General features: G+C 39.3%; 1 protein-coding gene across 5 annotated transcripts in view; it reads left to right on the forward strand.

Annotated features, from left to right (window-relative positions):
* The window catches only part of LOC126187981 (ras guanyl-releasing protein 3-like), a 437,195-nt gene that overhangs the window by 399,604 nt on the left and 22,628 nt on the right, over positions 1-14,963 (forward strand). For 4 of the 5 annotated variants that reach the window (XM_049929381.1, XM_049929382.1, XM_049929383.1 and 1 more), the window contains 2 exons: positions 11,349-11,461; positions 11,565-12,060. In XM_049929381.1, the coding sequence (XP_049785338.1) occupies positions 11,349-11,461; positions 11,565-12,060 (609 nt within the window). Of the gene's footprint in view, positions 1-11,348; positions 11,462-11,564; positions 12,075-14,963 lie in introns of all 5 variants that reach the window. The other variant, XM_049929384.1, reaches the window with a different exon arrangement.

A 14,963-nucleotide genomic window follows, 5' to 3' on the forward strand; every position in this document is an offset into this window, starting at 1 on the left:
TCATTGTCTCAAACTTCTCATCTAAATAATCATCACATAATTTGCATTCATGTACAAGTTTTTCTGCTAGAGTTGTGTCATTCTTTAAAGATGCTACATCTGCTCTGTCTTCAAGCTTTTCTAACTTTTCCTGTAAGGATTTCTGCTCCAATGTTACATCATTTAATCTGTCTGAAAGGTCTGTAATCGTCAGGTCTAAGTGTTCTTGGTTTGTTTTTACGGAATTGTGTGACTGTCGTAATTCGTCAACTTGGGTACTGGTTTTCTGTTGTTCAAAAACTACTGTTAACAATTTCTCATTACATCGTTGTAAGTCAGTTTTTGTCTCGTCACTGAATTCCACAAATACCTTTTCTTGTCTCGTAACCTTGTCTGATAAGTCAGTAAATTTCCTTCCAAGACTACTGGTGGTTTCTGTCAAGTCGGCAATTTGTCTCGATTGTTTTTCAAAATTTTGTTTTATGTCCCGTGTCAGTTCATCGAATTTAGTGTCAAATTTCCCAATGTCACGTTTTAAATTGTCATTTTTCTCGTCTAAAGCGTCAAATCTTTTGTCTAAAGTGTCAAATTTTCTGTTTTGGTCACCAAGTAACTTCAGAATCTGGTTGAGCATGTCAGAGTCCTGTGTCTTAGTTTCGTCATTTTTTCGTGTCTGATTGATGTCTGGTTCTGAAGTTGACGTTGTCAATGTCACGTTTTGTCGCGTAGTACTCACTCTCCATTCGCCTGTATATCTGTTTAAATATAGGGGTTGTTGTCTTAATCGATCTGGTAAAATTATGTCTTGAACATCCTCCCTATTAAGTTCAATATTCATTTGACTGTCGGACATGTTTTGCAATGTGTCACTTTCACTAAGCTCGTCCGCGGAAACAATTTCTACGCGTCTAGCGTCCATCTTGCGATTTTCATAATTAATTGCAAATAAAATTTTCCAATGGTAAAAAAATTTTTTTTTAAATATGATATGTTGAAATCTGAAATTTCTCTTATGGAAATGGATATTTCTATATGATTTCTAATTAGAAATTGACTTATTAAATTGGCACTGAAATTTCCCTCGCACAAATAAATGACTGCGAATATGCTCTTCACTTATCATTTGCAATAATAGTAGTAAATCAATTTTAACTACAATTTGAAAAAAATAATTTCGAAATAAATGGATCGGAATAAAGGAAGTACAGATGGCTGCTTGAAACTGGAAAAAATGCAAATTGCTGTACTCACCATTTTTTCTTTGTCAGTCTTATGTTGCAAATGTAGCGTCAAATATACAGTTTTCAATCCAAAATTTTTCTTTCGCGTCCGTGCAAATTATTTTATGGAACGTTATTCTTTTCCATTTTTTTTTTTACCAAATTAATTTCCTCAACATGAAAATGAAAATTAACACAAATTAATAACAGGAAAACAATATTGTTGTAAATTTCATGCACGTAACATTACAATTGAAATGAATGAGACTTAGTCCAAATTCATCTTCTGATGCTATTAAGTGGTTAAAATTAGATAAAATGCCCAAAATTTATAGTAACTGCACTTGTATCAAATCCGAAAATTGCACTTGTATCAAATCCGAAGATTGCACTTGTATCAAATCCGAAGATTGCACTTGTATCAAATCCGAAGATTGCACTTGTATCAAATCCGAAGATTGCACGTCCTGTCACTAGGACGCCAATTGTGGTGTTACCTTTTATTTTATTATCTCTTCTTCTCATTAATTATTGAAACAACATCACTTTGACATGTAATTTTAATTTTAGCCCAAAAGCACATTCAACACAGCGGGAAAATACACGTCTTTCGTCTCAAGACAAGAGAGAGAGAGTCCTCCATTAGTTCTTAAAAACAAAAAACTACGCAAAAGTAAAAAAGAACAAAATTATTTATAAAATCGGTCGCTGGCGCAGCGCTCTTCGGCGTGCGCGATCGTAAATTATAACTTTGCGGAAGTCAAAGTACCATTACAAAGGGTATAGGTAGGTGGGGGACAGGGGGTTATCAGAAAAAAAGGATATGTTGTAGGGAGAGTTCCCACCTGTGCATTTCCGAAAAGCTGATGTTGGTAGGAAGGATCCAGATGGTGCAGTCTGTGAAACAGTCACTAAAGTGAAGCACATAGTGTTGGGCAGCATGTTCAGCAACTGGATGGCCCAGCTGTCTCTTGCCCACAGTTTGGCAGTGGCCATTGATGCTGGCAAGCAGCTTTGTTAGTTATATAAGTGGTGACTGTTCTTTCAGATCATTTTGGCCCTACAGCCACTATGAACTAAGACACAGAGGAATTAATGTCATTGGCTGCCAGCAGGCATTGATTTAAATCAAAGACCCCTGTGCCATCTGGACACAGACTCAAATTCTCATCTTATCCACACACTACTAGCTTCCTTTCAGACATCTCTGAAACAACAGTCATCATTTTGATTTTCAGCTTTCCCCATTGATATAAATCAATTCCCATTGCCAGCCAGTGTCATTAATTCCTCTGTGTCTTAGCTCATTAGTTGTCATCTCCATGTAGAAAGCAATACAGTGGTTGCAGCATAGTGTGTGGATCGGTGGACAGCATAATACTACAGTGGGATTGGTGAAGAGGATAGTGGATAGGATATTTGTCATTTCAGGGTGTGACTGGAGGTAGTTGAAACCCTGGCAGATATTGTGGTAGTACTGAGTCACTCCTTCTTTGTGGGTGGTCAGTCACTATGTAGGGTAGGCGCCTGGAAAGACAAGGCATGGGAGATCTGTTCTAAACAAGGTTGAGAGGGTAATTTTGATCTACAAAGGCCTCAGTGAGATCATGGTTTATTCACAGAGTTAGGACATGTCACTACAGATGCAATGACCATGGGCAGATAGACTGTATAGAAGAGACTTCTGGCTGTGAAATGGTTGTTGAAGTGGAAGTATCATTGGTGGTTGGTAGGTTTGATTTGGACAAGATGATGATGATGATGTATGGTTTGTGGGGCGCTCAACTGCGTGGTTATCAGCGCCCGTACAATTACCCAATCTTTGCTCAGTCCAATTTCGCCACTTTCCTGGATGATGATGAAATGATGAGGACAACACAAACACCCAGTCATCTCGAGGCAGGTGAAAATCCCTGACCCCGCCGGGAATCGAACCCGGGACCCCGTGTGATTTGGACAAGGGAGGTACTGATGTAGCCATCCTTAAAAGGAAGGTGACTTGTTGGGTTGATGAGGATTAAGTCAAGTGAGGGAGGCATTGAGGTTCTGGAGGAATGTGGATAGAGTGTCCTTGCCTCCAGTCCATAACTTGTTGTCCATAAGTTGTCCATAAGTTGTCGTCAGTGAATCACAGCCAGATGAGAGCTTTTGGATTATGGGTGGTTAGGAAAGATTCTTCTAGATGGGCCATGAATAGATGGGCATAAGCTGGTGCTATGTGGGTGCCCATTGCTGTACCATGGATTTGTTTGTAGATTATGCCTTTAGAGGAGAAGTAATTTTCAGTGAGGATATAGTTGGTCATGGTGACCAGGAAGGAAGTTGTAGGTTTGGAGTAAGTTGACAACTGGGAAATGTAGTGTTCAATGGCAGCAAGGTCATGGGTACAGGGGATGTTAGTGTAGAAGGAGATGGCATCAACAGTGATGAGCAGGGTGCTAAGTAGTACAGGAAATTGAAATGTGAAGAGTTAGTGGAGGAAATGGTTGGTGATTTTTTATATAGGAAGGTAGGCTACATGTATAATAGACTGAAGGTGTTGGTCCACAAAAGCAGAGATTCTCTCTGTGGGGGTACAGTAATGGGCCACAATGGGACATCCTAGGTGGTTGGGTTTATGCACTTTAGAAAGCATGTAGAAGATAGAAGTGCAGGGTGTGGTGGGGGTGATGGGAGAGATACATTCAGGGAGAGGTTCTGAGAAGGACCTAAGGATTTGAGAAGGGGCTGGAGATCTTGCTGTTTTTCTGGAATGGGATCACTGTGGCAGGGTTTGTAGGTGACATATCTGATGGCTGGCAGAGTCCATCCACCAGGTAATCCCTGCAACTCATAGCCAAATATATGATTCCTAAAGTCCATAAACCCAATAAACAAGAATACCCCATTGTGGGCAGTTACGTGCACTAACAGAGAGGAACTCTGCTCTCATGGACCAACATCCTCATCTATTACTCTTACCCCACTTTCCTATATAAAAGACATCAAGCAATTCCTCCACCAACTATCCACAGTTCCTGCTCCTGTACCATTAGGCACACTGCTCATAACTGTCACTGCCACCTCCCTCTGCACTAAGATCACCAGAACCCATGAACTTTCTGCCATTGAACACAACATTTCCTAACGGGCAACTTACTCCAAAGCTACAACATCCTTCATAGCCACCATGACCAACTATATTCTCATCTGTAATTACTTCTTTTTTGAAGACATAACCTGCAAACACATTCATGGTACAGCAATGGTCACTCATGTGGCACCATCCTATGCCAACCTATTCATGGGCCTTCCTAACCATTCAGAATCCCAAACCCGTAACCTGGTTCAGACTTATTAATGACATCTATGTGATCTGGACTGAGAGTGAGGACATCTTTCAGAACCTCAACACCTTCTACCTCATTTGCTTCACTCGATCCTCCTCAACCTGAAAGCCACCTTCCTTGATGTTGACGTCCACTTCAAGGATTGTTACATCAGAACCTCTGTCCACAATAAATCCACCAACCACCAACAATACTGATACCAATTCCATACCAAGAAGACTCTTCCACACTGTCTAGCCACTCATGGTCATCACATCTGTAGTAATGAGGAGTCCCTCTCCAAATATACCAAGGGTCCCTCTGAGGCCATCACAGTTCGACATTACTCTCCCAATCTTGCTCGGAAACAAATCTGCTGTGCCTTGTCTCTCTAGTCACCTACTGCCTCCCACATACCCACTGACTGATCACAAAGGAGCACTCCTCTTGTGACCCACTATCATCCAGGACTGGAGAAACTGAATCATTTTCCCCGTCAGGGTTTTGAATACCTGTTGTTGTGCCCTGAAATGAGGAATATCCTACCCACTATCCTTCTCACCCCTTCCACAATAGTATTCTGCAACCCACCCATCTACAAACTAAGTTGCAGCCACTGTGCTGCTTTCTATGTGGGTATGGCAACAAACAAGCTGCCTGTCTGCATGAAAGGACACCACCATACTGTGGCTAAGGAACAGCTGGGACACCCAGTTGTTGAACGTACTGTGCAAAGCTATATGCTTCACTTCAGTGACTGCTTCATAGCCATCTGGATTCTTCCTACCAACACCAGCTTTTCTGAAATGTGCAGGTCAGAACTCTACCTACAACATATCCTTCATTCACACATCCTGTCTGGCCTCAATCTGCTGTCCATTACCTCAACCTGCCTATCACCTTCCCTCCTCCCACTCCAAAACTGCACACCCTGTGTATTCTGCCAATGGACTTAGTCTTTTCCCCTTTCTACATCTCTCCACTTCCCTCTCACTTTTCCACCTAAAACAAACTCCATCTGAACACACCTCAGACGGGCCAATGGCACCAATGAACTGCCTTGTCATCTTCAACTAATAGGCATCACTGGATGTGAACATGGAGGGGCATATGGTGAGCACACTGCTCACCCAGCCATTGTCAGTGATCAGAGCTAGTACTTCTTAACCAAGTAGCTCCACAATTGGCCCAACAAGTGCTGAGTGCACCCTGCTTGTCAACAGTGTTCAACAGATCCAAATGGTCACTCATCCAAGTCCTGCTCAAGCTAGACAGTGCTTCACTTTCATGATCTGATGGGGACCAGTGTTGCCACTACAGCAATGCTGTTGCCACCTAAAATAAAACAAAACTAATCTAGATATCAGTCCTGCCAAAGCTTAACTACTGAGATGTCATTCAAGATGACAGAAATAATGACAAGTTCTGACAACTCAAGAAAGTCCTGACTGCTTCAGTAAGATATGTGTGTGACATTCAGTTTTGTAATCATGTTATTAGTCTAATCTTGCATTCATTGTCCTTATGAGAGCAGTACTTGTGATACTTTTGTATCTTCCTAGCCTGTTCACTTGATACTGATTCATGAAACTTTGTAAATAGGCTTCTGCAGAGTAGCTGGTTTCTATCTTTAAGCATCTACCAAGTCACATTTTCAGCATTTCCAGAACATTCTCCTGGGAGTTGAACTAACTTGTGACCATTCATGCACCCTTATTTATATAAATTCAGTACCCCAGTTAGTCGTATTTGGTACAGAGTTCACAAATCTGAGTACTATTCTAATATGGGTTGTATGAGTGTGGTAGACTGACTACATTTTTCCACATTATCCTGATTAACTGAACTTTATCACCTGCTCAACCTAGGATTGAACCTATGCAATTATTCCATTTCATATCCCCACATGTTGTTACAAACCACGTAGTTGTATGAGTTGACTAATTCAAATTGTGACTCATTGATATCGTAGTTACAGAACACTACTTTTCTGCATTCTTGAAGCACACAGTTTTATGTTTCTGAACATTATAAATGCTATCCATGCTCTTCTAACTTTTTTTCATCTTATTTGGTACCCTTAACTTATTTTTCATTTCTTCCTGGACCAGTCAACATCTTCTCAAGCTTTAATTCCTTCTACACAGCCTCCATGCAAGGCTGTATGTTGTTACTCACATTCAATAGGAACATAATAAAGAAATTTTTAACATAATGGTAAGAAAACCGACACTATTGAAAAATCGTAAATTCATGACTGTATCCATAATAATAATAATAATAATAACTGATATATAGATAAAGATTTGAATAAGTTTTCACTAAGTTAACTATGTCCCATGAGTATCTGACAAATTATTCTGCAATTTTTCACTACAACTGCTTTCTGAAATTACCGACAGGGGGGAAGCTGCAGTTTTATGTCCAGTAAGCTTCACACAATCCATTTTGGGATAATTTCAGTCTCTGATATTACCACAGGGATGATGTGTACTGATATTTGTTTCCACTTGGTTTTTACTTCAGCTGCCAGATTTTTGTATTATGTCGTCTTCTCATTGCAGGTGGTTGGCAAATTATGGGTGTTGGGTACACCATAATGTGTGTGAGAAAAGTACTTGCTCTGCTTAGTTGAGCACTTTTGTGTCAATTTGGTTACATGGAACATTTTATTGGTAATTATGCCACAGTTCCAGTAAATTTTGAATTTTTCTTTGCCTACAGTGATGATATTTCTGTCACAACTTTTGGTCGACTATGTTGGTGACCTCATCCACCTTTACAAATATTCTGTAGGTGCTAGGGTTTTACATCCAGATGTACTGGGTGATATGGTCTCATTTTGATCATCAAACTTCCTGTAGCTTATCATCTATTCTTTTCTCCTTCAGGATATACTTCTGGTAGTGCCTTGTTCCAAAGACCTGATGTATTGCTGTCAGAAATCCATCAGTTTCTGTATGCGAACCTGTGTACATCAACCAGTAGCTTGATGTTTCTAAATTTACATGATCCTGGCTGACATGGTTTGCATGTTTCCCATGTAATTATTTTCTGATCCAGCCTATTGTCCATGTCTTAAACCAAGGCACTGTTATGGATGTAATGCCAGATTGAGTGGAGTGTAAGTAGTGTCTGCAATTGTTATTGCTTTGCAGATTGATAAGTTGTTGCTGCTTAAAATTCCAAAGTTACTATTTGTGCAGCTGCTCCATTTTTGTTAGCTTTTCTGCCCTGTTTTTCATGAGGGGCAATCAGCCTTTCAATGGCTAATTTAGGATGATGGTTGCTAAACTTCATGAAAATTCCCTTTGTTTTCTTCTATATAATTTTTGTCCATTTAATGAGGCTAAGCATTTAAGTCAGCACTGAAACAGCATATGTATTAATGTCACTGAAGAATGTTTTTGTTTTCATTTAGTTTTGTGTATCACTTGTCTTCTTAATTGCTTTAATTACATTCCTGTGACTCATATAATATCTTAAAAAATAGATTAAGGAAAGGCAAACCTACATTTCTAGCATTTGTAGACTTAGAGAAAGCTTTTGACAATGTTGACTGGAATACTCTCTTTCAAATTCTAAAGGTGGCAGGGGTAAAACACAGGGAGCGAAAGGCTATTTACAATTTGTACAGAAACCAAATGGCAGTTATAAGAGTCGAGGGACATGAAAGGAAAGCAGTGGTTGGGAAGGGAGTGAGACAGGGTTGTAGCCTGTCCCCGATGTTATTCAATCTGTATATTGAGCAAGCAGTAAAGGAAACAAAGGAAAAATTCGGAGTAGGTATTAAAATCCATGGAGAAGGAATAAAAACCTTGAGGTTCGCCAATGACATTGTAATTATGTCAGAGACAGCAAAGGACTTGGAAGAGCAGTTGAACAGAATGGACAGTGTCTTGAAAGGAGGATATAAGATGAACATCAACAAAAGCAAAACAAGGATAATGGAAATGTAGTCGAATTAAGTTGGGTGATGCTGAGGGAATTAGATTAGGAAATGAGACACTTTGGGGAGCAAAATAACTGATGATGGTCGAAGTAGAGAGGATATAAACTGTAGACTAGCAATGGCAAGGAAAGCGTTTCTGAAGAAGAGAAATTTGTTAACATCGAGTATAGATTTAAGTGTTAAGAAATCGTTTCTGAAAGTATTTATATGGAGTGTAGCCATGTATGGAAGTGAAACATGGACGATAAATAGTTTAGACAAGAAGAGAATAGAAGCTTTCGAAATGTGGTGCTACAGAAGAATGCTGAAGATTAGATGGGTAGATCACATAACTAATGAGGAGGTATTGAATAGAATTGGGGAGAAGAGGAGTTTGTGGCACAATTTGTCAAGAAGAAGGGACCGGTTGGTAGGACTTGTTCTGAGGCATCAAGGGATCACAAATTTAGCATTGGAGGGCAGTGTGTTGGGTAAAAGTCATAGAGGGAGACCAAGAGATGAATACGCTAAGCAGATTCAGAAGGATGTAGGTTGCAGTAAGTACTGGGAGATGAAGAAGCTTGCCCAGGGTAAAGTAGCATGGAGAGCTGCATCAAACCAGTCTCAGGACTGAAGACCACAACAACAACAACGACTCATATAAAACCCAGTAGCTTGGATCTTGCCTTCATGATCATTCCCTGCATTTTTCCAGGTCAAATGACATACTTTTGTTTCTAGAAGAGCTTTCTAAGTCATCTATTTTTCTCTTGTGAAATGTAGTTGGTCATCCATTTACATCAAAAGATTTAACAACAAATAATAATTTTTATTATTTATTTATTTACATAGTTTACACCCACATTTGAGAACTAAAATCAAATATAATATAACAGAGTCTACAATGATTTAGTTTAAGTATTAGCAGTGTGCACCTTCTTCGTTTCCCAAAATTTCTTCAGTTGCTGTGATCTGGCTGCTCGTTCTTCTGCAGGTATGACATCCTTCTTCTGTTCTGATGGTTTGAATGTCAGCCATGTGTATTTGTTCTTCAGAAGCAGTTTCTCTTCTCTGTGTTGAATTTTGTGTGTGGTGATGTTCAATTTGTCCAGATCACTTTGTACTTCTTTAAACCAGATGTTTTTGGTTTTACTGTTCCAGAAGTAGTCAAAAAGTTGCTTCTGGATTCTAGTATTTGTTAGGCAAGACATGTGGCCAAAAAATGCAATCCTTCTTTTCAGCATTGTGTCAATAATGGATTCACGTTCTTTATAAACTACTGAATTGGGCAAAAGTCTCCACTGCCCATTAACTTGATGTTTCTTACTGATAATTGTTCACAATATTCATCTATCAACTTTCTGCAATTTGTGAGTTGTTGCTTGAGTATTTAGTTTGAATAGTGTTTCACTTGCATACATTGCTTCCAGTTTAATGATGTAGGAGTAATGTCAAAGTTGAGCATTTATTGAGAGTGATTGTTTTTTGTAGGTTCGCCATGTTGTTCTCTGCAATCACTGTAGTTTTAATGTTCTCCTATCTATTGATTTTCTTTCATTAGCATTCCAGGTAATAATCTCACCAAGATATTTAAACTTTTTTACTACTTTAATTCTTTAATCATTATGGAATATGATATGGGATGTGTCAATTGGGGAAGCTGGGCATCATTCCTGTTTTCTCAAACAAAATTTGCAATCAATACTTTGCCACTAATTGTTCTAGTTGTTCTATCTTAACCTTTGCTTCATCAATATTTTTTGCTAACAGCACCAAATCATCTGCAAATGCAAGGCAGTTAAGTCGAACGATTCTTCAAATCTGTTTCAGTGTGCTTCTTATGGTCTCTCTTACCCAGTTATTGCATACAGATCAAAATACTATCCCATTTGATTTACTAAGTTTGTCCTCCAGTGTGACAATTATACCACCTTTATCCTCAGTGAATTTATCTTTTAATACAAGTTTCTGTTCACAAATAAACAAACAGATCATACATATCTTCAGGAGACACTTCTCCCAGTATAGCTGACAAAAAAAAAGAAAAAAAAAGAAAATTGAAGGGGCTATCCTAACTTTTGGAACTGCATTTTCAGTGGAGAAAAGAGGGAATAGTTGGGGGAGGTTTAAAATGGAACAGGGGAAGCATGAAATTTGACCAATATTTTTACCTAACAACACTGCTATTTTGCAAGATTTTGTTTGCACTCTAATGTGTGTGTGAACCCATGACTTTTCTAAATACATCAATGATTTTTTTTTTTAATTCTGACACATCTTCTTTTAAAAATTTAATGTAATGTAAAGCCCCTCTATGCAACTGTAACTTATTCCATATATTAACATATAATGATAATTTGAACTATAGGGAGAAAAGTGCACCCCCTCCTCATGCCCTTCCCATATAATACAGAGAGACGCCAATTATGATCCTCGTAATCTACAGCACATTATTTCTAATCTACGACACACTTACAAAGTACACTGCCCAACTTCATTTTTTCCTATGTAACTGACCTATTACTAAATATGATCTTCACAAACATACATCTGTACCAACTACACCATTAGCATCTGAAGTCTTCTCTTCTGTTCCTTTTTTATTTTTGCTGCAGGTGATGAAGCCTTTGATTTTGAAACATCAGTGTCTCTTAAATAATTTTGTCTCTTCATGCTGGCTAGTAACAGGGCTTTGTTTATTTATTACTACTGTATTTTAAACATTTAGTCCATGTACCTCCTCAAATTCATACCTTCCAAAGGGAGAAAAAAGAAATCTGAAAAGAGAATATGTTCTGACTTTCATCAAAATAAGATGTTATCAACACACGAAATAACAATTTCAGATGTCAATTCACATTTTTAAAGGAATTCTGAATTTGTAATGGAATTTTAATTACAATGTTACAGCTGTGGGGACTTATACGACAAGGCTATAAATGTCGAGACTGTGGAATTAATGCACATAAGCACTGTAAAGATCTTGTCGTAATGGAATGCCGCATAAAATATCCTTGCTTGCAAGTTAAGTACTTTTATCTTTACACTTTCCATTGTTAAATGCAAACAATGTTGACAATTTTAATAATTTTGGAATGCAAAAGTTCAAAGACAGTTTCTTTATACAGGTGAAGTTAGCTCACATGCTGCTACTTCGAGGAGGATATTTCGGCGCAAGAAAAAGTCCAGTGCTTCAGAATCTGAGTCATCTCCTCCAAGTCCTAAATGTTCAGTGTCATCTTCCATGACAGGTGACCATGAATCTAGTCAAGACTGTGGTACAGGAATGGTATGTTCAGAGGTTGGAGGGGGTTCTCTTCCACCAAGCCCAAAGCCAGCTGTTATGTGGACAGGACCACGGCGCAAAATTAGTGATTCCCTCTTAGTACCTTCGCACAGTCGTAGCAGTGCCAGACTCAGGACTCAAAACAGCTGCCCAGAGAGTAGTTGTGCACATTGCTACAAACCTCTGGACAGCATGCCCAACCACTCTTCACAACATCACTCCAGTACAGGACATCATACTTCACCTGTTCACCAAGCTTCAGTAACAAGCCTCAAGAACTGCTGTCATAGTGAACAGTTAAATGAGGTCAATCAAAAACTTGCTGCTGCTGAGGAGGTATTATATGTGTGGTAAATGTTGTGTTTTATGTTTTTCTTATACTTTGCAACTTCAGATTGTGTGCATCAAACTATTATGTTTTTATAATTCTGACTTATTAGTTTCTCAAAATAACACATTTGTACTTAAATATATTTTGAGAGTCTCCGTAATGTTGCTTTATATATGCTGACCACAGCCAAGTTTGGTAAAGAAAACATTTTCATTTAATATTCCCGTATGCTTTCTATCCGTCTGCAGAGATTAATGTTTACCTGTTTGATTATTTTAAACACTTTGAATTAAACATTTTCCTGTTTTCTTGCTTATTATACTAATGAATAGATGGTCTCAATGCCAGTAGAGTGCATGGCTGCTGTGTGCAATTACATATGAAATAACTGAATTTAACGCGGAGTTAACTGGAGACAAAGACAGAATATCTGCATAATATGTAGTAATAGATAAACCAAATACACAGATTTATTATTATTATTATTATTATTATTATTATTATTATTGCAGGTCTTATTAGTACTTATATATGACAGAGAGAATGAGGAAAGAAAGGGAAGAGATGGGTGGAAATATGTGACTTTCAGCCACACAGGGCAATGTGGTAATGCAGTGGCAAAAGTTGAAAATTTGTGCAAGACTAGGCCTCACATCTGGATTTACCATTTCTCATGAGTGGTTGCCTTAACTGCTTTGGCGATTCAGACATGTTCCCTGATCAACTCAAATTTCTAACTTATTGCACACTGCAATAAAGCATCCCTTGTCCATTAAACCCCTACTCACACATTACTGATTCTTGTAGGCTTTCAGACGATATTATTGCATTCAGACTGAAACATACCTCAAGGAGCCATCACACTCACAGAAATTTATATATTTCAGCAGTGTCTGTTCTGTCAAATATGTCCGACAGAACAGACACCACTCAAATACATAAATTCCTATTACTGCTATTTTTAAAAATGTCCACTTAAGTAGTTCCAGATTAAAGTTGGCTAAGAATTAGTAACATACACAATGATGTGGAAACCAGCTACAATGTAAAAATACTAGTTGAATGACAAAGAAACAACATTCACAGGAAACTGTCTGTGTCATATTGCCAATCGCCATTAGTGATTTTTAATGTTGAGATACCAATAACACATGCAGTTTTTCAGTGTCGACCCAAATGGCAACTAACCACTTACTGTCTACGCAAAGAAACTGTATGCTGACATTTTTTGTCTTTTGTGAGACAAATATATACACAATATTGGGTAATGAAAATATATCTGGAGTACTTATTGCAACATGGTCATCGTGCAAATATTATTGAGTGGTTCTTGTCATCATCCTTTTTCATCATGTTTTCGATTTTTTCCAATTCTATATTCAGATGGAACATGGGGAGAATGATAGCTTACATGACTCTGTAATAGCTGCAGTTAATCTAATCTGGTCTTCACAGTTGCTGCAGGAGCAGTATGTTGAAAGAATTAAGAATGTTTCTTCCCAAAAAATTGATTGTTGGAGTTTTCTAAGTAGGTTTCTACACTACTGGCCATTAAAATTGCTACACCATGAAGATGTTGTGCTACAGATGCGAAACTTAACCAACTGGAAGAAGATGCTGTGATATGCAAATGATTCGCTTTTCAGAGCATTCACACAAGGTTGGCACTGGTGGCGACACCTACAACGTGCTGACATGAGGAAAGTTTCCAACCAATTTCTCATACACAAACAGCAGTTGACCAGCGTTGCCTGGTAATGTTAATGAGCGTATGGCATTGGTGGCCGGGAGACCCCTCGCAGGGTGGTTCGGCCGCCGCTCCACAAGTTCTTTAACGCCACTACGGCGACTTGCGAGTGAATGAGGATGAAATGATGATGAAAGACACACAACACCCAGTCATCTCGAGGCAGAGAAAATCCCTGACTCCGCCGGGAATTGAACCCGGGACCCTGTGCGCAGGAAGTGAGAACGCTACCTCAAGACCACGAGCCGCGGACACGTTGTTGTGATGCCTCATGTAAGGAGGAGAAATGCATACCATCATGTTTCTGACTTTGATAAAGGTCAGATTGTAGCCTATCGTGATTGCGGTTTATCGTATCACAACATTGCTGCTCGCGTTGGTCGAGATCCAATGACTGTTACCAGAATATGGAATCAGTGGGTTCAGGAGGGTAATACAGAACACCGTGCTGGATCCCAACGACCTCATATCACTAGCAGTCGAGATGACAGGCATCTTATCCGCATGGCTGTAATGGATCATGCAGCCACGTCTCGGCCCCTGAGTCAACAGATGGGGATGTTTGCAAGACGACAACCATCTGCATGAACAGTTCGACGACATTTGCAACAGCATGGACTATCAGCTTGGAGACCATGGTTGCGGTTACCCTTGACACTGCATCACAGACAGGAGCGCCTGCGATGGTATACTCAATGCCGAACCTGGGTGCACGAATGGCAAAACGTCATTCTTTCAGATGAATCCACGTTCTGTTTACATCATGATGGTTGCATCCGTGTTTGGCGACATCGCAGTGAAAGCACATTGGAAGCGTGTATTCGTCATCGCCATACTGGCATATCACCTGGCGTGATGTTATGGGGTGCCATTGGTTACACGTCTCGGTCACCTCTTGTTCACATTGACGGCACATTGAACAGTGAATGTTACATTTCAGATGTGTAATGACCCATGGCTCTACCCTTCATTCGATCCCTGCGAAACCCTACATTTCAGCAGGATAATGCACGACCACATGTTGCAGGTCCTGTAAGGGCCTTTCAGGATACAGAAAATGTTCGACTGCTGCACTGGCCTGAACATTCTCCAGATCTCTCACCAATTGAAAATGTCTGGTCAATGGTGGTCGAGCAACTGGCTCATCACAATACACCAGTC

Source organism: Schistocerca cancellata, chromosome 5 (assembly GCF_023864275.1).
Source record: "Schistocerca cancellata isolate TAMUIC-IGC-003103 chromosome 5, iqSchCanc2.1, whole genome shotgun sequence".
NCBI lineage: Eukaryota > Metazoa > Arthropoda > Insecta > Orthoptera > Acrididae > Schistocerca > Schistocerca cancellata.